Source organism: Gadus chalcogrammus, chromosome 10, assembly GCF_026213295.1.
Source record: "Gadus chalcogrammus isolate NIFS_2021 chromosome 10, NIFS_Gcha_1.0, whole genome shotgun sequence".
NCBI lineage: Eukaryota > Metazoa > Chordata > Actinopteri > Gadiformes > Gadidae > Gadus > Gadus chalcogrammus.
In genome coordinates this window covers 12,032,027-12,059,852 of record NC_079421.1, presented here as the reverse complement: position 1 = coordinate 12,059,852, position 27,826 = coordinate 12,032,027, and the positions used below count along the sequence as shown (strand labels likewise).

General features: G+C 43.4%; 1 protein-coding gene across 1 annotated transcript; it reads right to left on the bottom strand.

The window, feature by feature from the left end:
* Positions 1-27,293, bottom strand: LOC130390986 (carnosine synthase 1-like). The gene is given in 13 exon segments (XM_056601170.1): positions 1-1,287; positions 1,289-1,409; positions 1,412-2,330; positions 3,258-3,532; positions 3,720-3,951; positions 4,045-4,130; positions 4,406-4,619; positions 4,725-5,176; positions 5,515-5,604; positions 5,863-6,009; positions 25,911-26,123; positions 26,161-26,259; positions 27,281-27,293. Coding segments are annotated over 13 exon segments (3,363 nt in total). The 3' UTR covers positions 1-785.
* Between the last annotated feature and the right edge of the window lie 533 nt (positions 27,294-27,826).

Below are 27,826 nucleotides of genomic sequence, written 5' to 3'. Positions count from 1 at the left end.
GGTATATTTTCTTGGCTGACCGTTTTCCTTTTGGGTCTAATGGCCCAAGAATGCAATGCTCTTAAATGCTGTTTGGGGCACACATGTAATGTGATACAAAATTACCTTTAAGCTGAATATATTTCAGCAGCTTGACGTTGAATTGCCTTTTGCCCTCATCTTCTCCACCCTGCCATTCTCAATCATATTTTGGCCAGCAATTTTGACTACGGGAAAGTACTGGCATGACCGGGATTTTCAAACTAGCAATCGTTTTTGACACACTTGTTCATCACTGTAGTCCACATTTTCTGTTTCACAGGAAGAATTGTAATGAAGTCCTTTAAGGTGATTTGGAAAAATATATTTATTGACACCATGACATCTTGTCTACACTCATATTTTAAGGCACTTATGGGTTGTACAGATAGTGGGAACATAGTTACTAGAACTTTTATTTGGCCTATATTTGGATATAACAATGAATAAAAAACAAGGGCCGTTGCCCTTAATAAATTGATGAAAGGACCAGGAATCCCAGCACTGTGATTTGTTGAACACAAAATTCTGTAATCTATTACTTAAGAATCCTCCTCAATACATTAAGATTCAGATGAGTAAGACGTGTTTATATTCACTATAGATCAATACACATTATCATGAGAGTAAATCATTTAGTGGTTGGCATACATGCTGTACCCTAAAACCCAATAAGGCACTACCAAGATGCAAATAACGCATTGAGCCAGCCATCTCGATTAATTCAAAATGAGCGCTTTCAGTTTGCTCAGATCCAAATCGTCAGATTAACTAAACTCAGACAGGAAGAAGGTGAGGTCATAGTGTGGGGGGCGGTGTAGCCCCAGGGCCTGGCAGAGGGCGAGCAGACGCTGGCGGGCTCTCTCGGCGCAGGTGTCCCTCATCGCCACGTTACAGAAGGGCTCCTCGTACTCCCCTGCGATGAGTTCGTCGGCCGCCGCCAGCTCGTTGAGGCAGATGGCTCCTTCCTGGTGCAGGCTCCGCAGGTAGGTGAGGCTGGACGTGGTCCTCAGGGCCTGGAGGTGCTGGGACACCACGCACATCACCCCGGCAAAGTGCCCCCCCGCCGGCAGGTCTAAGGCAGAGGGCAGGCGGGGCCGCACGCCGCACGCCACCATGAAGGCCGCCAGCACGAGGTCCACGCCGTACAGCTGAAGGATCCAGTTGCGCAGGTAGAAGCCCCCCATGCGGGCGTTGATCTCGATCAGGCGCGGGCCCAGCTCCGTCATCTTCAGCTCCACATTGTACACGCCGTCGCGCAGGCCGCAGGCAGGCGTGGTAGGCCGCCCTGATCAGCTGGCCACGCTTGTCCGGGGCCAGTCCCGAGGGCATCTGGGCCGTGGTCTCGGTGAAGGTCGGGGGTCGGGTGGGGCCGTTGTCGGACACGAAGGCCCCTCGAGTTGGCCGTTGAATATGACGACGTCGATGTCGTGTTCGGTGCCGCCTACGTACTCCATCAGGGTCATGGCGTTCCCCCAGCCCAGCCCGATGCCCGGGTGGTCCGTCTCCTCCTTCAGGTCACCTCCGATTCGTTCAAAATGGGCGACGCTCTCGGCCAGGGATTCTACTTTCCTGACGCCGACGGCACCCGCACCGTACTCCAGCTTCATCACAGCTGGAAACCTCACGGCCCCGTTCTTAGTGGCTCCTGGTCGGCCCAGGCCTCGCGCTGCTGCCTTATTCAGGTCCGAGACGCTCTCCACGTGGAGGCAGGGCACCGCGTAGGAGCTGGGAGATGGAGAGAGCAGGGGAACACATGGATGGAATGGATCATCAGGGGCAGGGGAGGAAGCGTGTGCCGGGAAGCGTGGGGAAGCAACCAATAAGGAATGTGTGCAAGTGCTCTCGATCGTGTCTGCGGAGCCAGTGAGGTAATCCCTCGCACCAAATTCGGCAAGGGCTCTTAATGTTTCCCCTTCCGAGCCGTTCATTCCTGGTTTGTATCTGTCCTTCCCGTCAGCCTGGCTATCCACCTGACCGGAGGGCAGCTCTACGGACGCGGTTAGGACCCCCGCGGCCTTTGTCAGCGACAGAAGGTGCAGGTGGGTTCTGCTCTTCTCCTTGGCGATGGCCACGGCCCCTGGGAGAGGACCCCTCAGGCGGAGCTTGTCGCAGATCTGCGACGTCAGGATCACGGAGTCATCCCAGAAGCAAACGCAGCCGTCCGGGTGAAGGTCGGAGGCAATCAGCCAATCACAGATGAGCACGCAGTGTTGCTCATCTTGTTGGTGGTCGGCGATCTCCGGGACGGCGAAGAAGTGATCCACCATCTTGGATGCAAAGTGGTTGGGGTCGCCGTCGACAAGGACTATCTGGTGGATGTAAGGAAAGGAGTGCAAGGGGTCATGGGTTTGGCATGGATGTGTGTGAGTATAGTAAATGTTTGTGGTATTAAGGGGTACCCCAAGTTTCTGTTTTGGGTCCACTTTAGTTTACTATCCATGTTAACAACCTTGGCAATACCTGCCATTGGACTTGTAAATCAATGGCAGATATTGATTTACAAGTCCATCGGTTTCAGTCCCTGCAGCCTGTAACATCTTGCAGACACATCTTCAGCTAGAGGACCTGATACCTACTTTACGTCATTGCATACGTAAATGGTGAGACGCAAATCAAATTGTAATTTACCTCACTAGCCAGACCTGTCACCAGCAGTATGTTCGGTTCCAGAATGTTACATGTGGATTCTGAGACCTACTGCCAAATGTTTGGTCTTTGCACTTTTTATTTTTTATTATTGTATCTTGTTGTAAAACTGATTAGCTACCATCTTGGCCTGGACTCCCTACTTTAACAGGACCTGATCAAATATAGGTTTATTAAAATAAAATGAAAAAATACCATAACATTGGGTAATGGAATATCTAAAATAACCTTATTAATAGGGCATGGCAATAATTCAATTCCATAGTTTAAATTCTCTAAATGGTACATATATCGTCATCTGTCATATATCATATATCATGTACCATCATATCAACATATCGTGATACACAGTTATGTGTTTTCAATCAGAAGTTATACCCATCAAATGTTCAAACTATTTTTAGGTTACCTAGGAAAACAAGTCAGATACCAAACTTAAAAATTTGTGAGGAACCCTAGTTAAACCCTTAAGAAATAGGTATTTCGAATTCATAACCACATCATGTAATGCATAATAGTGTTTCATTACCGTAATTATATTATAATAATGAAATAATATATAGATATATCTTTGTGTGAAATCCACTCACTTTCAGCTGGTAATGGCGGGCCGCCTCCCATATGAAGCTCTTACTGTAACCACCGGCTCCTATGACGAGAACCGTCTTCCCGCTCATCAGATAGCGCTGGGAGCGAATGAAGGGGGTGAGGAGGAGCGTCCCGCGACACGCCTCCATCTCACTGTCTCTCGGCTGGATTTCCCACTCTTGCTCTGGGTAAGAGGAGTGAAGGCAGAGGCTTGGATGGAAGCCCAGGACCACAGGTTTGATAGTGGCTCCGTCAGATGTGAAGAGCAAGTCTACACCTAAATGGAAGAAGGCCAGAGAAGGGTTGATTTTACAAACTTAAACTTAAACTTAAATCTCATCGACCAAGTGATACCAAAGTTAAATACATCATGATGACAACATGCATTGACTTGGTGGTATAATTTCTCTATATGCATTCAAATGATAATTAAGATGAACACATTCATGATATGAATTGCGTACCAATCATGTCAGTCTGCGCATTGACGCCTCCTCGTTTTTCAGAGGACATGTCGGACTCTGTCTCCATGACGAGGCGGAGACAGTCCAGGGCAGTCTTGGTTGCTAAGTGACGGAGCGAGACAGCGAACATAGGGTCAGTAAAGCCGCATTCACTCAAGGTGGTCTCCAGGGACTGACACAAAGACTGATGGTGGGAGAGAGGAGAGTCCGAGGCGCCCACTCTACACACCAACTGGCGGAGAGATTAGGAAGGCAAAAAAAAGTTAAATGCTACAAACTAATAATAACCGCTGCATATGACTTTAGAGATCGGATCTTTGTGTACCTTGTAGATGAGAGGGATGTCTTGTGGGGAGCGGGTAACCACAGCACACAATCTGAAGGACAGGTCAGGGATGGGAGGCGGGCCACCTGAGACAGGAAGGAAGACCACGATGCCATTTCATGGCAATAGTACATTGAGTAGACAATCTAATCGATTTTGGTTTAATGGAGACTCAAGACTTTCCATTCATATCTGCACTACCTTAACCATGGAAAGTTCTGATTGACATTCAATTGCCGCACCCCCGTTTTGTTCTGGCACAACATGAGCTTACACCCACTGTGATGATCCCATGTTTCCTCTGACTGATTACTGCCTGACCTTTAAAGCACATGACCCTTCCCTTCACCCAGCCCCTTACCCGCATACTCCTCCCAGGTGCGCACCTCCAGGGTGGCCTGGGGCTTCAGGGGAGGGCAGAAGCCCTCCAGAAGGGCTGCCTCTCCAGGGAGCAGCCCCGGCAGGATCTTGACCACGTAGGCCCACACCTCCTCCGTGATGTCCAGTGAGAGATACACCGGCTTTGAGGAGGCCGCCCAGTCCACAAACCGGCCTCCGCTGCGCCTCAACACAACCTTCATGATAGGAAGGCAAAGAACCGAGTTCTGTGTTATCGAATGTATGTTGAACACACAGAAGGTATTTGAATCATCAGAGCGCAGCGTTGGCATTGAACCCACCTTGTCAGCATGCCTCACAGCTTTGGATTCCAGGAAGGAGAAAACCTTATTTCTGATCAAGTCGAGGTTGCTTTTCAGCGTTTTTCCGAGGAGGACCAGTTCTACGGCTCCCACGACGCCTTCCTCCAAGGGCGTGTCTGCTGAGGGGTTCAGAAGTGCCAGGGTGGGGGGTGTGTTGAGGCTAGCTTTCTGCAGCAGAACCCTGGATGTCAGGACATCACCCCAAAACCTCCCCAGCGGTCCAGAACTCCCTATCGGGCAGTCTGTCTCAAAGGTGACTTCCTCATTCGAATAAGGGTCACATGACAGGAAGTAGGTGACCTTTCGAGGAGGGCTGAAGTTTGAGATGAAGGTGCGGCCCCCGAGGTCAAAGGTGACAGCCTTGTGCACCAGGAGGGAGGAAGAGGAGGAGCGTGACAGCCATGATGGCGAGAGACAGAGCAGAGCATCTCCTGGAAAACAAAAGAAAATAAAGATGGATTAGGAAGCAGATAAGGAAAGGGTGAGAACGAAAGAGACAACTTCCTGAAAGGTGTTTCGGTGTTGACTTTAGCACTATGCGTCACTGGAGCTACAGTACACACCTTCACATAAAAACATTTAATGGATGGAAAATACACTTAACACATTTGCCTTGATTGGCATTACCCCCCACAATCTCCCACTGTTGACTGTTAACATCGGCAGCACATTATTTACATAAACAGTCCAAATCAAACCTCAACAATGCAATTTGTATGATATACAAACAAAAGGCTGCAGATGTAGGTATTCAGCAGGTTTTTTTTACCTTGGGTGCGCTGGCCTGCCTCCAGCAGCATGGAGAGGTATGGCAGAGGGGATCCCAGAACACACAGGCACTGATCCGAGTGCACCACACCTGGACAGTAGACACCATGAAAAACATGTCTGTTAACGGTTCAATGAGTTCATCATCTCAATATATGGTTGTAAGGGTAGCAGAGGATGCAGGGTCGATTCATTCATATGTGACATGAGCAGCTGTCTCGCACAGGTGTCAGTAAGGGTGTGGTTTACACTAACAACCCATTGACTTGATGCTTGATAGCACCTCAGTGTAGCATTCATTACATATCTACTATGCAGCAATGCGGTCAGAAATGTGGTTCTACCCTACCCGGTAGTAGGTCCTGTGTTCCAGGTAGATTGAGTTCCCTGAGGGCCTGCTGCAAGAGCTGGTTCAGCTTCTGCTCCAGGCCATATGTTGGTGGGTTGAAATGCCTGCTTTGGAGAGAGGGGGGCGTCAGGTGGTGTAACAGCCATCCTGGAGAGGGAGCTGAGAGAGCTGAAGTGGGTGAGGGGTGAGAGTGAGAGAGCTATTGAGGGGGAAAGTTAGAGAGAGAGAGAGAGAGAGAGAGAGAGAGAGAGAGAGACAGAGAGACAGAGGGAAAGAAAGATACACACAGACAGAGAGAGAGACAGAGAGAGAGACAGACAGACAGACAGACAGACAGACAGACAGACAGACAGACAGACAGACAGACGACAGACAGACAGACAGACAGACAGACAGACAGACAGACAGACAGACAGACAGACAGACAGACAGACAGACAGACAGACAGACAGACAGACAGACAGACACAGAGAGAGAGATTATTCTAGGAAAATGTGCCAGCTGTCTCTGAATGCAAACAAGTGTATTTGTCATTTAAACTTGAAAGCATAAGTTATCCATTCACAAGGTTTGAAAGGAAGTTAAAATTAAAAGGATATTATAAAATGGCACACTCAAGGCATAGCATTGCTAGCCTATTAGAACATAGCAGATTTAAACAAAAGAGAAACATGTTAAAATGTCATGAGGTTATGAATAGCTCTTACATTTGCAGACTACTTATTTTATAGGGATGTTCACATTTCATGATTCCGTTCTAACTATATTCAGCACTACAGAATTACTTTAATTGATACACTGAAATAATGTCTAATAATCCCATTTGATTACATATCGACAGTTGTTTATTCGAATAATGAATAATATTTGAAACGCTCCCTATTATATAAAACGCTTTAAGGAAAAAAAAACTAAAAAAAAACATTGTGGGAGGCCAATAGAAATGTATTTCTTGGGGGTCCAAAAGAATAAACCACATTTGTTGTGTGCAGGATATGCTTTCTATAAATAGTAATTGGACCATACTTTGACCCCTTCCCTTTAAGTATGGATGACATAATCGGATTTAGACCTGGCCAAGTTTGACCTTTAACTTTAAACCAGACTATAAATTATGTTTTATATAAACCACTAGACTTGCATGCACAAATAAGACAAATATGCAGCAAATATCATAGTGCAAAACGAGTCAATGCTTATTTATTTTTCAATGATACATTAATCATCACTTAATAATTATTAGAAATTATTTTGCAAATCGAAATTGTAAATGGTAGGCAATGATATACAAAAAGAATAACGCAAAACGATTCGCTTACAACAAAAAATACAGCTCCCGAAATATTAATTATAAGAAATATCAAGTTACATGGTTAAATTGGGCTCACCATGGTGACGGTTAGGGTGCCGAACTGTGAATGCGCCTGGTTCAATACCTGCTCCAATATAACATGGAAGAAGTCACGTTGAGGCGAGCGAGCCACAAGAGAGCACCAATCCAGGGTTAGAGAGGACTCTGTATTGTAACGTTATCCCGGTATACCGCAACGCAATTTCCGGTCTATTTCTTGCGCTGAGCTGTGTACACCGATTTACAGTCACCCGAACGAGTAGCAGAATACATTTTTAAGGATAGCAAATACATAAGGTTAAAAAGGAAAATAGATTAGATATTGAGTTTTTACGAAACTTTGCTTTAACAATACACGAAGCATTTAACGGAAACGATATCCCTCTATTGAAAGTCCCTCCCTCTCTAGACGCGATCCCATATCAATGAAAGTCCCGCCCAAGTGAACGCTTAGCATATCCAAGCAGTCAGGTGGAACATAGACAAACTCTGATAATAACTACCTCTCATAGTGGAGTATGTTATACCCGTGTACACGTGGGTTTCCACCCGCACTAAAATACATATTTTCTCGCTGCTCGGTTACTCCTGCCGGTGCCCATTACATTTGGCATCTGGGCAATAGACCTGGAGTTGGTCTCCGGGCGTGCCGCAGCACTGTGCAGTAGCGCAGAGATCGTTTATTGGACTGTGGCATGTGCCAACGCGACCACTGATATACCATGGCCAGGGCCGTTGCTACAATTCCTGGGCCCCTAGACAAGATTTACTGATGGGCCCCCCTGCGCTGAATTGTTGAGGGGGGGGGGGGGGGGGGGGGGTGGAAGGAGCAATTGTTGACGGGGGGGGGGAGTGGGGGAGTGGAAGGAGCAATTGTTGACGGGGGGGGGGGTGTAAGGAGCAATTGTTGACGAGGGAGCAATTGTTGACGGGGGGGGGCGCTATGGTAGTACTATGGGCTGGTAGTAAAATAATATTATTTTATTTTATTTTTTGTGGGCCCCCCTTGGGCTGTGGGCCCCTAGAATCGTCATCACCTTTCACCCCTTATCGACGGCCCTGACCATGGCACATGCCATTCTGGAACGGCACATGCCGTTCAGGTGGAACGGCATAGCGTTCAGGTATGGCAAGCCAACCCCGACAGAAAACGACCTCATTCAGTCACGTACCACCTTCATTACGCGGTTAAAAACGCCGAAAAAAATGTATAGGCTAAAGGCGGCTGCATGCTTCAGCGTTGGTGTTACGTTGTTGCGCAAAATTTACTCAAAGCAATTCATGCTCCCTTTTAGGTTGCGCGTGTTGCGCGTGTTGCCAAGCAATTTACCGCCAGAACAGTAGGTGGAGTAATATGTGGAGTAAAGTTTTTCGTTGAAGACGACCTCGAGAATGACGTTTTTGTCTGTGGGAGTCGTTGGTTTGTTTATGTGCCAGATTGTGTTCTCCCCATACACAGTGAATGATGGCAACAGACAGAGGAACAGGGGTGATGAAGTTGTTGATCATTGGGGTTGTATAAATGTGCATATCTCTCTACATTTTAAAACGACATAATGTGTTGGCAGCAAAGTTAACTTCACTTCACGTTAATGCTTTTGTATATGAGCCTGCCGGGTCGTCCTTGCCTTATGGCTTTTAAAAATGGCGGTATGAAAACAGGAAATGTGATGCTCCAGACAGGAAGTAGTAACCAGACCAGCAGACCAATCACAGCCTTGCAGGCTGCGCGGCTCGCGTAAAAGCTTACGTAAAAAATGACGCAAGTCTAGAAAAATCGCCCGACGCACGCAAGACGTGAGAAGTCGCGCAAGGGGTGCGCAAGGGCCTCTTGCGCTTGCGCTTACGTAACTGAGCATAAATCGGCCTTAAGTGGCGTTTTTTACGTCGTCTTGTATGGCAAGCCATCGGCATCATTTAGACGCGTATCACCTTCATTACGCCTTAAAAAACGCCGTCAAATGTAGAAAAACGCCGTATTTTACGCCGTCATGCGCAAAAAAAAAAAACGCCGCTTTTTACGCCGCAATTAAGCCTTTCAAGAGCGCGCGTAAAAAGCGCAGTTTTGAACATCAAACCGCCCGTAAAATACGGCGCTTTTGTGCACATCACAACGGCGTTTCTCTAGTATGCTAATAATCTCCGCCCTTCTTTTCTCTCAGCCAATGCATTTGAAGTGTTTGCGCCCAATCGCTGACCAAGACAAGCAGACCAAATCAGTTCAGCACAGATCTCCTCTCATTTGGCGTTAGTTGTAGCGTCATATAGATATAATACTGTATTAGTAAATGCAGTTCCAACGTTGTGATAACCGTGGTCCAATCGATAGAGACGCTTGCTCTGTAGGCAAAAGGTTGTCGGATCTAATCCATTTATTGTCCGATTTGTGCTTTTGTCAGCTTTTACGATCGCAATGCTTTTTAGTCCGCAAGCCTGACCTCCTGTGTTATAAGTTCCAAATTCAGTGCCTTTTTAGTCAGCCAGCCAGATCGTCTAGGTGTCTTGTTACATGCTTTATAAGTTAATTACATTAACTTATCGTTATCGTTACATCCTCTCTTGTTCAATCGATATAAATACACAGTGGAAAGGAGTGAGAGGGAGCCATAGAGATGATGAATTTGGGAGCCAAGTAGCCTAACTGATAGGCTTAAGAGGCCCATCAGCCCATCATTGTTTCAAAACTTCGTAAAAGTTTTCCCAAAACTCCTCTTTACATGAACGCGCGTGCACTGCTCTAACAACGTTCAGAGGCTTGTAACAGTCTACTGAGTCTGACACGGTGCTCAATGGGCTCTGTATGAGGGGGAGACGCAGGAATGTTGTTGGATTCAACTATTTGTGCATGGAAGCAAAAAAATATCTCCCCATCAAGGCCAACAGTAGCCTGGCTCCGCCCGCCTAAGTACTTCCGCTCAATTTGAATTTCCCTTCAGTACTAGGTCTGGACCTGCTGTATGTAATATGGTTTTCTGGTGCCGCTGTCACACTAAATTTGTACCGGCTGCCAAATTTGTACCGGGCGCGTCATCCATACGTAATCCATTCCAAACCTGCCTGTCAGCAGATGATCGCGTCGTCCGTTGCCGGGCAGGTTTCAAAAAACATTCGCGCTCATGTTGCCAAAGACGAAATAACATAATACAGTTAACGGATCGCTAGATAACACTTGTTTTTACTTATATTTGTATTGTATTTAATTGTTTGATCAAATTTAGCTAGTAAACTGAGTGTTTAAAGCGGGTTTCAAAAAACATTCGCGCTCATGTTGCCAAAGACGAAATAACATAATACAGAAAACAGATCTAGATAACACTTGTTTTTACTTTATATTTGTATTGTATTTAATTGGTTAATCAAATTTAGCAAGTAAACTGAGTGTTTAAAGCAGGCCAAGGACGAAATAGCACAATACAGATAACGGATCGCTAGATAGAAGGTTCGCGAATGTTCGTGAACCTTTCACGTCATTCGACGCGATCGTCCGTTGCCAGGCAACGGACGAAGCGATCATCTGTTGCCAGGCAGATTTGGAGTGGATTATGTATGGATGACGCACCCGGTACAAATTTGGCAGCCGGTACAAATTTTGTGTGACACCGCCACAGCGGCCCCCAATCAGCGAACAGAGGGCGTGTCTGAGAACAATGACGATAAAGTCGTACGCCAGTTTGAGTTGTTATTGGAGGTCGGTAGTTGATTTACAATGTGCAATTTTTCCCTGATAAATTAAATTTGACGAACAAAACCTGCAGCTGTCGTTGACGGACATTTTCGTGCAGACGCGCAAGGTGTTTGGTTTGTGTACAACCTGCGCGTGATTCCCGGCGCATGACATACGTCACAACCAAACGTTAGCGATTGGTTATGGCAGATCCAGAGTGGCACTGGGCAGATCCAATCATTTTAAACTTCAACAGACACCCGCCTTCAAGTGAGTTAACGTTTGTCAATTGATTAGGTCCTGACTCTCTGTACAAATGAAATGAAATGAAGTGAAGTACGAGAGTCTGGTAGAACCAGGCTAGGCCAACAGCAGAGTAGCCTACGAAAAGTATAGACTATGAATGCTTCAAATGTTAAAATATTAAAACCCGATTGATTAGGCCTATAGGCCGACATATGCTATATCAGTCCTAATCCTGAACGCACCGTGCGTACATTTTTCACGGCATTTTCCCCCAGACAGACAGACACTTTATTTACCCCAAACTAACTTTCATAATCCAGCAGGTTACACAATACAAATAACTCTTTCACAAATACAGACAGCCTATACAGTAGGCTAATACAGCGCTCACCTCAGCAAAAGGTAAAATGTAAAAAGAAGATATAAGCTACATTTAAAATACAGATGCTGTAGCCATAAAAATACAGATGCCACATGAAATATGAAAATAGGATACAATGTATAAATATGCAAAACTAGGATATAACTAGGCTATAATGAGAATACTTGGTTACAGCTGTGCAATGACTATCCTCCTAAATTAAATTAGTTAGATGGAAAGATTTTTGTCTATGGAATGATCCTGTCACTTTACTGCCACACACACGTGTGTGGCAGTAAAGTGATGAGGTAGGAGAATCCGTGTATGGTTCGTTCTTTGAATATTCAGATTTAAAACAAAATCAGAACAAACAATTAACAGGATTGTTTTTTGTTTTTTCTGATTTGGTTTTGAAACTGAAAAAGGGCAAAAGGAATAGACAAATAAACGGCATTTGATTTTGTGTTTGGGGTGTTTTGTGTGTTGGTTTTTAAAACCCGAAACAGAAAAACAAATAGGGCCTACAAAAATAGATACATTTATAGTTATAGGCTACACCAGAAGGCAGAATGCAGCGAAGAAAAAAGAGCCGACCACCTAAACCAGCAATAGACTGTCTAATATTTAGCCTTAGTTATGGCCGCACTTGAACCTTATGGTGATTTTATTCGTGAACTATTTGACACTGGAAAGACACACAACACGATCAGTACCGCTCTAAAGTAATCTGGTGCCCCGAAGTGCTCCGTTATGAAGGTGAGGAGGTTCTGTGTGGAGCACAACCTTCGAAGAAGAAAGCTAGTTTCCGATTTAGTTTCAGATCGTCCACTCGCAGACTAAGTAGCCGGCTCCCATGGGAAACAATAAAGCTGGCCATTGTAGAATGCGAGACGACTCGATGGAACGTTTGAAACGTCTTTAGATGTATTATTATTATTTATTTTTTAAACAACCTCTTGCCTACAGAGCAAGCGTCTTTATCGATTGGGCCACGGCCACGGTGACCACACTGTTGGAACTGGATTTACTGATATATATATATGACGCTTCAACTAACAACAAATCAGAGGAGAACTCCTCAAAGCAGATCTGTGCTAAACTGATTTGGTCTGCTTGTCTTGTTCAGCGATTGGGCGCAAACACTTCAAATGCATTGGCTGAGAGAAAAGAATGGCAGAGATTATTAGCATACTAGAGAGACGCCGTATTTTACGCCGTTGAGATGTGCACAAACGCGGCGTATTTTACACGCGGTTTGATGTCCAAAACGGCGCTTTTTACGCGCGCTCTTGAAAGGCTTAATTGCGGCGTAAAAAGCAGAGTTTTTTTGCGCATGACGGCGTAAAATACAGCGTTTTTCTACATTTTACGGCGTTTTTTACGGCGTAATGATGGTGATACCCGTCTAAATTATGCAGTTTTCTGGCGGGGATGGCTTGCCATAATGAAGAGCATCAATCTCTCCCCAAACACCTGGGGAGGCAGAGGAGCCATTTTAAAAGGAGCATGAGGACTGACCCTTGGGCCGTTTCTCAATTCGCGTACTTGTGCGTGCTCGTGTGCTCGTGGACTCGTGAAACGTCATCAGTCGTTGCCCGAGCACTGTTCCAATTCGAAGCACGCATCAAGCAAGTACTGTCGTAAAACCCGGAAGTGTTCTTGATGCGTGCTCGATCTCGCCGTTTCACCGAGCATGCATCGGAGGTGGCTCGTGTGTGCTTGCAATCGCTATAAATCCCAGGATGCATTTCGCACTCGCAGCAGTACGATGGCGGACAATATGGAGAAGACGCACAACTGTAGCTTAAGTTACTCTTAACTTATATATATATTTATATAATATAATAATAATAATATATAAATATATACATATAAAGTCGTGTGTGTATAGCTCATACACATGACAGGACACGCATATCTTTTCAATTTTATTCATTCAGAATTTACATACTATTTGAAAATGAAAGAGGCTGGGATTTTGTTTTATATAATTTGTTTTTTCTATTGTTCAGTAGTATATGCCTATATATGAGGCCGTAGCACAGTTAACGGACGAGCAGAGGTGGTGACGTCATCGAGTCCGTTGCTGTTCCAATTGCAGGTACGTACTCGCGTGCTCGCAAGTCTGTGCTTGAAGTACGGACTTGCCAAGTACGTGCTTGCAAGTCATCAAGTCCGTAGTACGCGTGCTAGGAATTGAGAAACGGCCTTGGAGGGCGGAAGCGAGGAAGAAGGAAGCTCTCTGGTCCGCGAGCGACTAGAGGCCCACGGAGGCCCTAGAGACCGCAATTACATTTTATGATTTAATTTGTATGCAATAAATGCCGAATGCGGCTTAACCCTCGCTCAAGGTGTGATTTGTACGTGGAACCTATGGAGTTAGAATCATGCCAAAACCCTGCACAAACGCAAAACGTGTTTTGCTCACGCACAACGATTCACACACACACACAAAACGTGTTTTACTCACGCACAATGATTCACACACACGCTCAGTGTGGTTTGCAAATACAAAACATCATCAAACTAATGCATTTTGCTTCAGAAACAAATAGGCCTACAGTATGTTTTACACATAGCCTAGTACAAACTAAAATCTTTCAAGTACAAACTAAAATCTTTCAAGTACAAAAAAAATACTTCAAGTACACAAAACAATTCTACAAGTACGGAACACTGAAAGCTGCGCGACAAATTGTCCGCCTTGCTGATCCACGCGCAAATGCCTTCCGGTCCACGCGCAGTTTTCAGTGTTCCGTACTTGTAGAATTGTTTTGTGTACTTGAAGGATTTTTTTTTGTACTTGAAAGATTTTAGTTTGTACTATGTGTAAAACATACTGTATTTGTTTTTGAAGCAAAATGCATTGTTTGTGAATGATGTTTTGTATTTGCAAACCACACGTGTGTGAATCATTGTGCGTGAGTAAAACACGTTTTGTGTGTGTGTGAATCGTTGTGCGTGAGCAACACGTTAAGCGTGTGTGCGGGGTTTTGGCATGATTCTAACTCCATAGGAACCCGGCGACATCGAGGACCGGGTTACCACAATTAGTAAAACCGAATTAATTAGTGCAGCACCGTGGACCAATCGATAGAGACGCTTGCTCTGTAGGCCAGATATTGTCTGATCGAAATCATCTATTATCAGATTTGTGCTTTTGTCAGATGGTCACGCTTTTATGATCGCAATGCCTCTTAGTCAGCAAGCCAGACCTCCTGTGTTATAAGTTCCAAATTCAGTGCCTTTTTAGTCAGCCAGCCAGATCCTCTCAGTGTCTTGTTACACGCTTTATAAGTTAATTATATTTCAATTATTATAGCCATGGAGCTTTTTTTTTGGGGAGTTATCGTTACATCCTCTCTTGTTCAATCGATATAAGTACACAGTGGAAAGGAGTGAGAGGGAGCCATAGAGAGAGACACTGATGAACTATGGGGCCAAGTAGCCTAACTGATAGGCCTGAAGAGGCCCATCATTCTTTCAAACCTTCGTAAAAAAATCCAGTTTTTCCCAAAACTCCTTAACATGAACGCGCGTGCAGTGCTCTAACAACGTTCATAGGCTTTGTTACGTATTTTAAGAATCTAAGCTACCCACACATAGACCCAATGAAGCAGGACCAAACATAAGCCGTAAATACTATACATAGCCACAAGGGGAGCAAGACCTTATTGAAGGCTGCTCCACCACAGAAGGCATCACCTGAAGAAGCCGAAGCCACCACGCCCACTAGGCCACGCCCACTTGACGGTCTCTACCTGTGCACACTAGGTGGAGAGCGTGAGAGATTTTCAGCGACACTCGCGAGGGGCCATGGGCCTTAGCCCATGGCCCGTAGTAGCCAGAGTTATTATCTCTCACACGTGTTCGACACGATTCCTAGACTTTCGTTCCATAGCCAGTTACCATACCGAAACATGCCTACTTTAACAATAAAGTCAGTTAAAAGCAATCCCGGATTTGAACTCTTTCCTTGAAGAACTACTCAGCAGCTTGTAACTTTCTACTGACTAGTGTTGGCTCGGTCGTTCGCGAACCGGTTCGAATGAAGGAATGAACATGTCTTTAGGACGAACAAAACGAACCGGTTCGTGTCTCTCGTTCGTCTCGTTCACCATTCGATTCACCGGAAACTTGACTGAACAAGTTTCCGGTAGCAGTAACTCCACTGAGTCTGACCGACTCAGCTGAGAACTGTCCAATAGCGGGCATTCCATGATGCGATTCACCGCTACCCGAAACTAGGCTGATTCGCGAACGACTCCTCTCAGTTAATTCGAGTTCCCGTTGAATCGATTCACCGGAAACTGAATGAGCTGAGAGGATTCGTTCGCGAATCGTTTGTTCGTTCAGCCTGGTTTCCGGTAGCGGTAAATCGCATCATGGAATGCACGCCATTGCACGGTTCTCAGCTGAGTCAGTCAGACTCAGTGGAGTGAGTGCTACCGGAAACTCGACTGAAAAAATAGTTCCTCAGTAAATCATTGCTCCAAGTTTATTTTTAATCTGATTGTCACATTAACTATCTATAGTTTCTGTAGGCTTTCCGACTATATTTGGTCTGTTGATATCAAATTGATGGTGGTGATTCTAGTTGAGTTTAAAGTGTCATGCATTGTAGGGCAGGGGAGCTCAACGACCACGTCCCTCCGTATGTTTCTAGCATAACCCTGCAGGCTGCAATAAGAATTGCAATCCGCGCTATAAGACGCCCATAAAGTCGTAAAGTAGTCTGCCCCATGGTCATATTCTAGGACTGTTGTTGTTTAAAATCGAATTGCTCCGCCTGTATCTTTCGGCATTGAAGCCTATTTATTTATTTATTTCAGCAGGTATTAAAATTGTATACCTGATTTCATAACAGATTTAAACAGCTGTTATTGAGAAATACCTGAATTCAAAAGTGTTGTTATTGAGAGATTTGCACACATAATCGGGCCACGTTCCAAATCGAAGGTCTGCTTGATTGATGTCTTGTATTTCTACTCTTCATGTATTTGCAAAGCACTCGCTAGGCCTATTGTTAAATTGTTGTTAGATTGTTAAAATAAAATATTGAAGAAATAACTTCCCTATAATGTCGAATTTGTCCTTTGAAATTTTTGACTTTGCAGAGTTGGTGTTTCCATTGCACATAGGCTATTCTAATTAGCCCAACATATTGCGGATGGCGCTTCAAAAGCGTGCAGTAACATTAGGCTATTAGTTTATTTTTTTTTATTCTTACTCACAATTAGTTTAGTTAACATTTTTTAATGTAGCTCAAAATATACATGTTAAAAATATATCTAAATTGTGGGTGTGGTCATACGCCAGTAGTTTCTGCCCCACCGAAATGAAGGGGCACCGCACGCTACTGGTCGGCTCCCAGACCGAGGAACAGAGGGGAGACATTTCCTACAGGGCCCGGGCCGATGCGCTCTCAGGGGCAACACCCTTCACTTTTACCGTCAGTGGGTCTGCTTATAGGTCGGAATATGGTTGGAATGAAGCGGCCACGGATTCTTGACAAGCATGGCACTTTATTCTAACACACAACCGGACTTGTTCATGTAGTGTTTGCGACACTGCCGTATATTGGTTGGTCATGACGTAGTACTGGAAGGAGTCAGACGTGCATCGGATATCCTGGAGATAAACCTGAGTTCATACAAACATTTGTCCGCTCGTCTCATTTCAATATGATAACCTACAACATCACATATGGAGGTAGATTTGTGTCTTTATTATGCAATCAAAAATAATAGGTTTGAGAGCAAAACTTTCCACACTGCAATCAAAAAATAGGTTTGAGAGCAAAACTTTCCACACTGCAATCAAAAAATTTATTTGAGAGCAAAACTATCGACACTGCTATCAAAAAAAATTTTATTGCAAGATAAATTAATGTGATAAAAAATTATTAATGGGAATCCAAAAGTTTTGTTTGCAAATCCAAAAGTTTTGTTTGCGAATCAAAAAGTTTTGTTTGCGAATCAAAAAGTTTTGTTTGCGAATCCTAAAGTTTTGCTTGCGAATCCAAAAGCTTTGCTTCCTGTTGAGCTGAATCTCGTGGGCGGGACCTACGCCGAAAGATGTAAGACACGTCTCTATTGGCCAGTCTCGATCGGAGTGACAGCTTGGCAACATCCACCGTTAGTAACGAGAGAGGGAGCTCCCGATTCCCGCTCTGTCTCATCATGGACTTCGAAACTCTGGTTCTACCAGACTCTCGTACTTCACTTCATTTCATTTGTACAGAGTGTTCGAAATCGTTCCCTATACACTCGTTCCCTATTCCCTATATAGTGTACATGATATAGTGCACTATATAGGGAATAGGGAACGAGAATTCGGACACTACGCTTAACATTTCTAAACGTCATTTGCGTCAGTAAATGCGCCGGGTATTATGCGCCCACATCAAGATGCGCCCACATCAAGTAAACAAACCGTGCACTCACGACGAAAGCTGGAGGTTGTATTGATGTTGAATGTTACATTTCCTTGTTTAATTAATTTTGAATGTTAAATATTCTATGTTAAATCCCAAATAAATTGTTGACATTTCTAAACGAAAGCCGGAGACTCCATCATTAAATGTATTCGTTTTCGCGGTTATTCGGCTTCTTCTCTCCCCTGGAAAAATACAACCGCATGGCATTGTGGTATACGGGAGGTACATGTAGGGAACATCGTATGTACCCTATTTAAGTCCACTATATAGTGCCTATATAGTGGACCACTGAGAATTCGAACACCCTAGAAAATGGCGTGCACCCTATTTAGTGCACTACATCCATGATAGGGAACGATTTCGAACACAGCTAGGCTGGACCTAATCAATTGACAAACGTTAACTCACTTGAAGGCGGGTGTCTGTTGAAGTTTAAAATGATTGGATCTGCCCAGTGCCACACTCTGGATCTGCCATAACCAATCGCTAACGTTTGGTTGTGACGTATGGCATGCGCCGGGAAATCACGCGCAGTTGTACACAAACCAAAACACCTTGCGCGTCTGCACGAAATGTCCGTCAACGACAGCTGCAGGTTGTGTTCGTCGAAATTAATTTAGCAGGGAAAAATTGCACATTGTTAATCAACTACTGACCTACAGCAACAACTCAAACTAGCGTACGACTTTATCGTCCATTGTTCCAGACACGCCCTCTGTTCGCTGATTGGTGCCAGCTGTGGCGGCAACGAGAAAACCAAATGACATACAGCAGGTCCAGACCTAGTACTGAAAGGGAAATTCAAATTGAGCGGAAGTGACTTAGGCGGAGCGGAGCCAGGCTAGGCGCATCTGTCTGCGTCTCACAAATAACCCGGCGCATTTACTGACGCAAATGACATTTAGAAATGTTCAGCGTAGTGTCCGAATTCTCGTTCCCTATTCCCTATATAGTGCACTATATCATGTGCACTATATAGGGAATAGGGAACGAGTGTTGTTGATGCATTATTATTGTTGTTTTGTTTTGCATATTTGAAATAAATCATTCATTCATTCATTCATTCATTCATTCATTCATTCAATTCAGTGTAAAGGGAACGATTCCGAGCAAGGTACGTTTATTACTCTGTTTTCTGGGAATAATTGACGCAAGCAGAACCAGAAAACAAGCAGTTTTTTCGTTTTGACAAGAAAACGAAATCAAAATTTCAGTTTGTTCATTCGTTTTCTTCGTTTTGTCAAAAAAAACGAAAATCAAATTTCAGTTAGGTTTATTCGTTTTTTGGTTCTTACTGAGCGAAACGAATTTACCACTCAATATCTGGTTTCCACCGGTGGGCAGGTCCTCTTATTGGCTAGCGTGCTTCGTTGACCTGTGCTCTTCATAATAAAAGTTCTTCTGTTTGATAATGTAGACAAAAATATTACTGTATTATAGACACTAGGGCCCAATCCCGTTTCTTTGCTCACTGTCTCAACCCTAACCACTCATTGCTACCCCTCATTGCTACCCCTCATTGCTACCCCTCATTGCTGCCCCTAACCGATCCCCTACCAAATGGGACAACCCTACCTGTGGACGTCATCATGGCCTCCCCGTGCCCGCTAGCAGATAACCAGACCCCTGGTAATGTTACAAGAGACAGACTGGCTGCCATTGTCTCGGGCAACGAGCAAGACCCATTGTAAAGATGTTTAACCTGAAATGGTATTTATATTTTGTAATTGGCATGTTTAAATAAAGTATTAAAAAATATATATATATTAATACTATTTGTCCCTCGTAATATACCTTTATTTTGAAATGTCACTTAGCTACATGTTACAGGTGGTATTAGGGTGCACTCACACTAGGCCATCTGGCCGTGGCCGTTGGCCGTTTTCACACACCTAACCGTGCTCAAATGGCCCCATTGTTCTCTGGCCTGCACTCACACTAGGCCATCTGGCCGTGGCCGTTGGAGCTGTGGCCTGGCCACGGAAGGCTCTTGTACATACGTCATCACGTCGTAACACGTCATCACCAAGCGTCCGCTGCATGGACCATAATAAAGTCTGCCGCCAGTCAGAGTTTTAACAACAATGGACAACAACACAGAGAACACACCAACAGTTGAACTGCTTGACGCGATGTTTACCGTTTAATGGGAAAGAAGGCTCGTCGCCTTTATTATGTCCGTGGTCGTCGCATTGACTATACGTCATCCAGCTCAGGTTGCGTAGCCGTGCGTGTGCGCGTGTCGGCTCATTAGCATCTGTACCGTAGCGGCCCGTGCCGTAGCAGCACACCTCTCCCAAGTGGCCAAATTGGCCTGGCCTGGCCAGACTGGCCACACTCACACTGGCAGATTTGAGCATGGTTAGGCCACGGCCACGGCCAGATGGCCTAGTGTGAGTGCACCCTTAGATAATAATCGGTTATGAACAAGAACACTTTAGAACAGGGGTTTTCAAAGTGTGAGAGAGTGAGCCCCCCCTCAGAGAAAAATGTTCAGCTGAGCCCCCCCCCCCCAGAATTTTTTTTTTTCTAAATACCTGTGTTTTGAAAGCTATTTAAATTATTTTACACATTTTAAAAATCTCTGATCATAATTTTAAAACATTTGAAACATATTTTTTAAACATTTGAAACATATTTTTTAAACATATTTTGTAAACATTTTAAACATATTTTGTAAACATTTTAAACATATTTCTGAAACATTAAACATCTTTGTACGTTTTTAAACACATTTCTTAACACAATTTAGCAACTTTCATTTTTAAATACATTTGAAATCTTAATCTGTGTAAATTGCCAGTTTACACAGATTCATTCAGGATCCCCGACTCTGAATTTTCTGAGTCGAATCAGATCTGCCTTTTCAGTCCAGAGATTCGGCGGGGTTTGTTTACCGGCGTTGCTATGGTGACCTAAATTATTATAAGCGACTGAAAACGATGCTGGTTTGAAACTAAAACTGTGATTCTGAAAAATGTATAAATCCTATCAAAATTCAGTTTAGATAGTATTGAAGATACAAGTGTGCAGATTTGTTTAATCGTTTGAATGATGGTAAACGGTTGAAAAAGGAATGAGTTACGATGTCTAGAAGTAGGTGTATCAGAATGGGCAGACGTCTTCATTGAAAACAGCTGAAAACGAAGCGGTATGAAACTAAAACAATGATTCTGAAGAAATTTTAAATTATATCGAAATTCTGTTTAGATATTCTTGAAGATACAAGTGTGTCGATTTGTTAAATGGTTTGCACGAAGATAAACGGTTGAAAATTGATTTAGTTATGTTACTTCTACAGTTGAAGTACGCCTGATGATTTTAATCATCGACTTTCAGGTTTTTTTTCGTTTTTTTTTTTTTTCTCACGTCGCGCCCCCCCTGAAGAACTCTGGCGCCCCCCGGGGGCGCGCCCCACAGTTTGAAAACCACTGCTTTAGAAGAAACACTTTATTTAAATAAGAAACACTGAACCACACATCTAAAAATACACACACACGCATCTAAAAATACACACACACGCACACCTAAAAATACACACACACACACACACACACACACACCACACACACACACACACACACACACACACACACACACACACACACACACACACACACACACACACACACACACACACACACACACACTCTCTCTCTCAGCTTTTGAGAGAATGGTGGAGAATCACATCTTCTCAACCATTCCGCCAACTTTTCCTCGCTCTCCTCATGCCTCGCCTGCTCCCTGGCACTCTCCTCTTTGAAGGGGTGTCTGGGGTGGTGGAAGAGGTGCCTGGGGTGGAGGAGCATGAGGGAGAGGTGGGGGGGGGGGGGGGGGGGCTGGTGGCAGTGGACTCAACGAAGTCCTGAAAGAAAACGAATAAGAAGGAATTAGGAATTATATGCCAGAACTGGTTGATAGCTATGTACACAATATAGTACTGCCAAAAAATACATTGATTAACCATGTAATATTACTAATATAGTATATATAATAATAATACTTATAGAATATTACTAATATAATATAATATATTAGTATATATAATATTATATAATATTACTAATATAATATAATATATTAGTATCAATCTTATTTTTTAACCTGGAGTCACTAGAACATGGAAGATCTGGATATCATACGACATGATATGCAGCCCGGTCTGCAGAGCCCGGTCGATGGCCGGGCTGCCGGCCGAGAACCGGGGTCGGGCGGGGTCGGGCGGCCCGCGAATGTCGGGCCGAAAACATGTTCCAAGTAGGCTATAAGACAACGCATAATGCATCCTGGAATGAGTGAAGCTTGCCTGCTGACATGTTAAAATGACTGTCACAACTACCATGAGCAAAGAGCAAAACCATTTGTACATAGTGTAGGCTACAGTAGCCTATTCGATATTGAATGAAGAAGGTTAATTTACACTCCCTGTCACTGTACAGAGTAGACGATATGATTTGCTTGTACAGCACCTTAAAAAACTCACTGTAGCCTATATTCTACAGTGAGTTTTTATATATAGGCACACCCAGCCTCGCTTCCAATATAACACGCCCTCGCATTCTGTAAACAGTAACACCATCAGTAAATAATAATATGTAAACAATATAAAATATCTTTCAACCAGAAAAAATAATTAGTTTACTGTAAATGGATAAAGGTCAACAGATGCGCAATGTTCAGCCGTCAGAAATGTGTTGTGATCACTTGTATTCCTCATAGCACTCAGGCTGTGAGGAAATCAGCAGCCCGCGATCGCAGCTCCTTTGATGTGAACGCGCACAGAGCGCAAAGCTCAAATCCGGACAATGATGACGTAGTAAAGCCCTCCGGTCTACTCTGCATGTATTAACTGTGGCTAAAAATCAACTGCACTGAAGTCATCATAACTTCAGAAGTTCTCATTTTCAAATGATTATGAATACTATTATTGTTATTTGAAGCCGTGTCAATCCTGACTGTGGGTGGTGTGGTCCTCTGTGTCTGCTAGTGTCTATAATACAGTAATATTTTGTCGACATTATCAAACGGAAGAACTTTTATTTTGAAGAGCAAATGGCAAAGAAGCACACTAGCCAATAAGAGGACCCGCCCACCGGCGGAAACCAGATATTGAGTGGTAAATCCGTTTTGTTAAGAAGAACCAAAAAACGAATAAACGAACAGAAACTTTGAATTTCGTTTTTTTTTTAAAACGAAAAAACGGCTGGTTTCTGGTTTCTGCTTACGTCAATTATTCCCAGAAAACAGAGTAATAAAACGTACCTTGCTCGATTCCGAGCAAGGTACAGTGACAAAGAGTGTACAGTAACCTACTTCATTCAATATTGAATAGGCTACTGTAGCCTACACTATGTACAAATGGTTTTGCTCTTTGCTCATGGCAGTTGTGGCAGTCATTTTAACATGTCAGCAGGCAAGCTTCACTCATTCCAGGATGTATTATGCTTTGTCATATAGCTGGAACGTGTTTTGAAATGGATCTATAGTAGCCTATAGAAATTTGCCAGCTGGAATCCAAAGCAAACTCTCCTTCAAATGCACATTCATGGAAGTTTTGTATTGTCATCCCCAAATAATGCTGCAATGTAATAATATACATCTTTAAATGCACAATAATGAGTCATTATTTTTATTATGACTTATCAAATATTTTTATTGGCTCCCAGAATGCAAGTCTGTTAGTGACTCCCAGTATCTCTAAAAACAGACTGGGAAGTAGAGCAGTTACTGGGCTCCTTTACTGTGGAACCAGCTCTCCCCATTGGTCAGAGAGGCAGACCCCCCCCCCCCCCCCCCCCCCCCATCACCTTTTGCACCTTGTAGTTTGGCCTTGGCGTCTCGCAGTCTCTCTGTGTTTCCATATATTCTCCATAGCTCCACCCCCAGTCTGAACCAACTGCAATTTTTCCCCTTGGTTTTCCTGGGAGTTTTTACTCAGTCGATGTGAGGGTTTAAGAGAGAAGAGGATGTTGTTATGATGCTCATGCTATGTAAAGCCCTTTGAGACAAACTGTTTGTAAAAACGGGCTATAAAAATAAAATTGCCTTGCCTTGCCTAACCCGCTTGGACTGTAATTCATATTCATGCTACTAGTTTGATCATTGACTGACTACATGAATAGAGATTCTTATAGAGTTCTTATAGTCAAACGGTAGGGTATATACACATTTTTATGTGTTTAGGCCAGTTATGAGATCTAGTTAAGTCATTTCCAAACACATTAAAGAAAAGAAAAAAACAAAAGCAAAGAGATTTTGCAGCAGTAGCACACTTTTACTTAAACAGAGTGGGATAGGAATCAGGTTAACAAAACAAGAACATCTAAGCTGTCTAACACATTACCAACGCAACATTGAAACATCATAAAACATCACAAAAAAAAAAGCTGGAATACAAGAGTTTGCTTTGTATTCCAGCTGGCCTGTTATGAGCAAATTTCTATACGCTATAGATCCATTCCAAAACAGGTTCCAAGTATACGCTATAGGACAACGCATAATGCATCCTGGAATTAGTGAAGCTTGCCTGCTGACACGTTAAAATGACTGTCACAACTGCCATGAGCAAAACCATTTGTACATAGTGTAGGCTACAGTAGCCTATTCGATATTGAATGAAGTAGGTTACTTTACACTCCCTGTCACTGTACAGAGAAGACAATATGATTTGCTGGTACAGCACCTTAAAAAACTCACTGTAGCCTATATTCATAGGCACACCCAGCCTCGCTTTCAATATAACACGCACTCACATTCTGTAAACACCATCAGTAAATAATATATGAAAACAATATAAAATATCTTCAACAAGAAAAAATAAATTTGTTTACTTTAAATGGATAAAGGTCAACAAATGCGCAATTTTCAGCTGTCAGAAATGTGTTGTGATCACTTGTATTCCTCATAGCTCTCAGGCTGTGAGGAAATCAGCAGCCAGCGATCGCAGGTCTGCTCTGCATGTAGGCCTATTAACTGTGGCTAAACATCAACTGCACTGAAGTCATCATAACTTAATAAATTCTCATTTTCAAATGATTATGAATACTATTATTGTTATTTGAAGCCGTGTCAGTCTTGACTGTGGGTGGTGTGGTCCTCTGTGTCTGCTAGTGTCTATAATACAGTAATATTTTGTCGACATTATCAAACGGAAGAACTTTTATTATGAAGAGCACAGGGCAATGAAGCACGCTAGCCAATAAGAGGACCCGCCCACCGGCGGAAACCAGATATTGAGTGGTAAATTCGTTTCGCTCAGTAAGAAACCAAAAAACGAATAAACAAACTGAAATTTAGATTTTCGTTTTCTTGTCAAAACGAAAAAACGGCTTGTTTTCTGGTTTCTGCTTGCGTCAATTATTCCCAGAAAACAGAGTAATAAAACGTACCTTGCTCGTTAGAACAGTGCCAGATTTGAAACTGCAAATGCGCTGGTGAAGTTTTTTGAACTTTGAAAATATGATTGTGAAAAAATTAATACTTTGAAAATGCGTTGGTGAAAATGATGAAGAAGATAAAATAGAACACAAAATCATGTTTGCAGATGTTCGAATTTTTTTTCAGTTTATAATCTCTTTTTTCAGTGTTGCAAAACCTTTTTTACAAGGTGTTGAGTTTTCATACCCAGACTTACAAGCCTTTGAAACTTGTTTTTCCAGGTTTGAATTATGGCAGGATACTGGCTCCATAGTTAGGGTCTCTGACCCAGAGACAAACTGGTGATGGCCAAAATGTAAATGCAATCAAGAGGATGTGAATCACAACAACATTTTAAATATACAAGAAAGGTAAAGATCTATATGAACAAAAAATATCGAATACACAAATAACAAATAAGGAAAATAAATACAGACAAACAAGAATAGCAGCTGATGTAAACGGTATTTCACAGTAGTGTTGCCCAGTTTTTAAAGAGTACAAATTGGTACACTCAGGATGTTTTAAGGTGCTTGTGAAATGAATAGTTGAATGTGAATGTATAGTTCACGTATGGCTATGGGATAGAGGCTGTCTCTGAGCCTGTTCTTTCGAGCTTTGAGAGACCTGTACAGGTTGTGTCCTGTGTGGGATGGGTCTTTCAGGACGTTGGCTGCTCTGCCCAGGCCGCGAGAGCTGAAGATGTCCTTCAGGGAGGGCAGTGTGCAACCAGTGATTTTCTGGGCGGCGTTGATGATGACCCTCTGAGAGGCCTTCCTTTCCACTGTATAACCATGTGGTTATACAGTACGCCAGCACACTCTCGATGGAGCAGCGGTCGAAGGATACCAGCAGCTTCCCCTCCAGGTTGCTTTTCCTGAGGATCCTCAGAAAGTAGAGTCGCTGCTGGGCCTTCTTGACTACTGGTGGGGTTTTTAATCCAGGAGAGATCCTCTGTGTTGTGTGTGCCCAGGAATCTAAAGTCTGAAACCCTTCCACACGTTCCCCCTGTATGAGTAGGGGTTGGGGCGCTGCACTGTTCTTACAGAAGTCTATAATGATTCCTTTGTTTTTGTGTTGATCAGGATGAGGTTGTTGACTGAACACCACGCTGCAAGTCTTTGGACTTCCTCCCTGTAGGCGGTCTCATCTCCTTCTGAGATAAGTCCAACCACAGTTGTGTCGTCCGAGAACTATCTCTCTCTCTCTCTCTCTCTCTCTCTCTCTCTCTCTCTCTCTCTCTCTCATCTCTCTCTCTCTCTCTCTCTCTCTCTCTCCTCTCTCTCTCTCTCTACCTCTCTCTCTCTTTACCTCTCTCTGTCTCTGTCTCTCTTTCTGTCTGTCTCTCTTTTCTTTCTTTCTGTCTCTCTCTCTCTCTCTCTTTCACTCTCTGTCTCTCTTTTTGTCTCTGTCTCTCTCTCTGTGTCTCTCTCTCTCTTTCATGCTCTGTCTCTCTCCAGGTTGGATTTCTCGACCTCATTAGTTTTCCAATTAGCCTCATCATCTGTCAGCTGTCATTTGGTCACTCAGGGCAATGTTGACTCTGCTGCCAATCATATGCTCCGATTAATCTCAGTGGGACACTGCAGCCAATTGTATGCTCTGATTCATTTCAGTGCGGGACCAGTTGTGCTGCCGGAAGTCTCGCTGACCTACAACTTGTGAAGTTAATACACCATACTTTACAAGTAGTATACACGTTGATAAACTACACTTTACAAGTTGATGCTTAGTACTATAAAAGTTGATAAACTACAGTTTACAAGTTGATAATAGTATAATTAATATTAATACATGATACAAGTTGTAGTTTGTACTTTTGCTTTCTAATCTGTTCCTTCGAGTTAGGGTAAACCAGTCGCCAAGTGTTTGGTGGTGTACTTTAGGGTGGATTTCTTAGTTTTTCCACTCCCTCTCTTCACTCTCTGGATATCGTGTTACTGGGGATTATCATTTTCGCACGATGTCTATAGGTGTGTGTGTGTGTGTGTGTGTGTGTGTGTGTGGTGTGTGTGTGTGTGGTGTGTGTGTGTGTGTGTGGTGTGTGTGTGTGTGTGTGTGTGTGTGTGTGTGTGTGTGTGTGTGTGTGTGTGTGTGTGTGTGTGTGTGTGTGTGTATTTGTGTGTGACACAGAAAACCCCAGCCTAGCATTTGGCCCACCCTAGCCCAGCATGGTGCTAAATCAAACCAAAGCCTAGCATGGTGCTAACTTTAACCATAACAAAAATATATATGTAGCGTAATACCTAACAAAACGAGCATACGTGTAAATTATGTATTTTAGATTCCAAATATTTGTTTGCATCTAAATAATTAGAATCTCAGTTTTAATAATGATAATATCAAAATGAAAATTGAAACCTCACGTTTGATATTATAAATCGCAGGTAGGATCTTGGGATTTGGTTAGGGTTAGTTAGCTTCGTATTTAATTACATTATACCTAACATTCTACAAACGGTAAGATGGTTTTGTTATTTTTAGGTA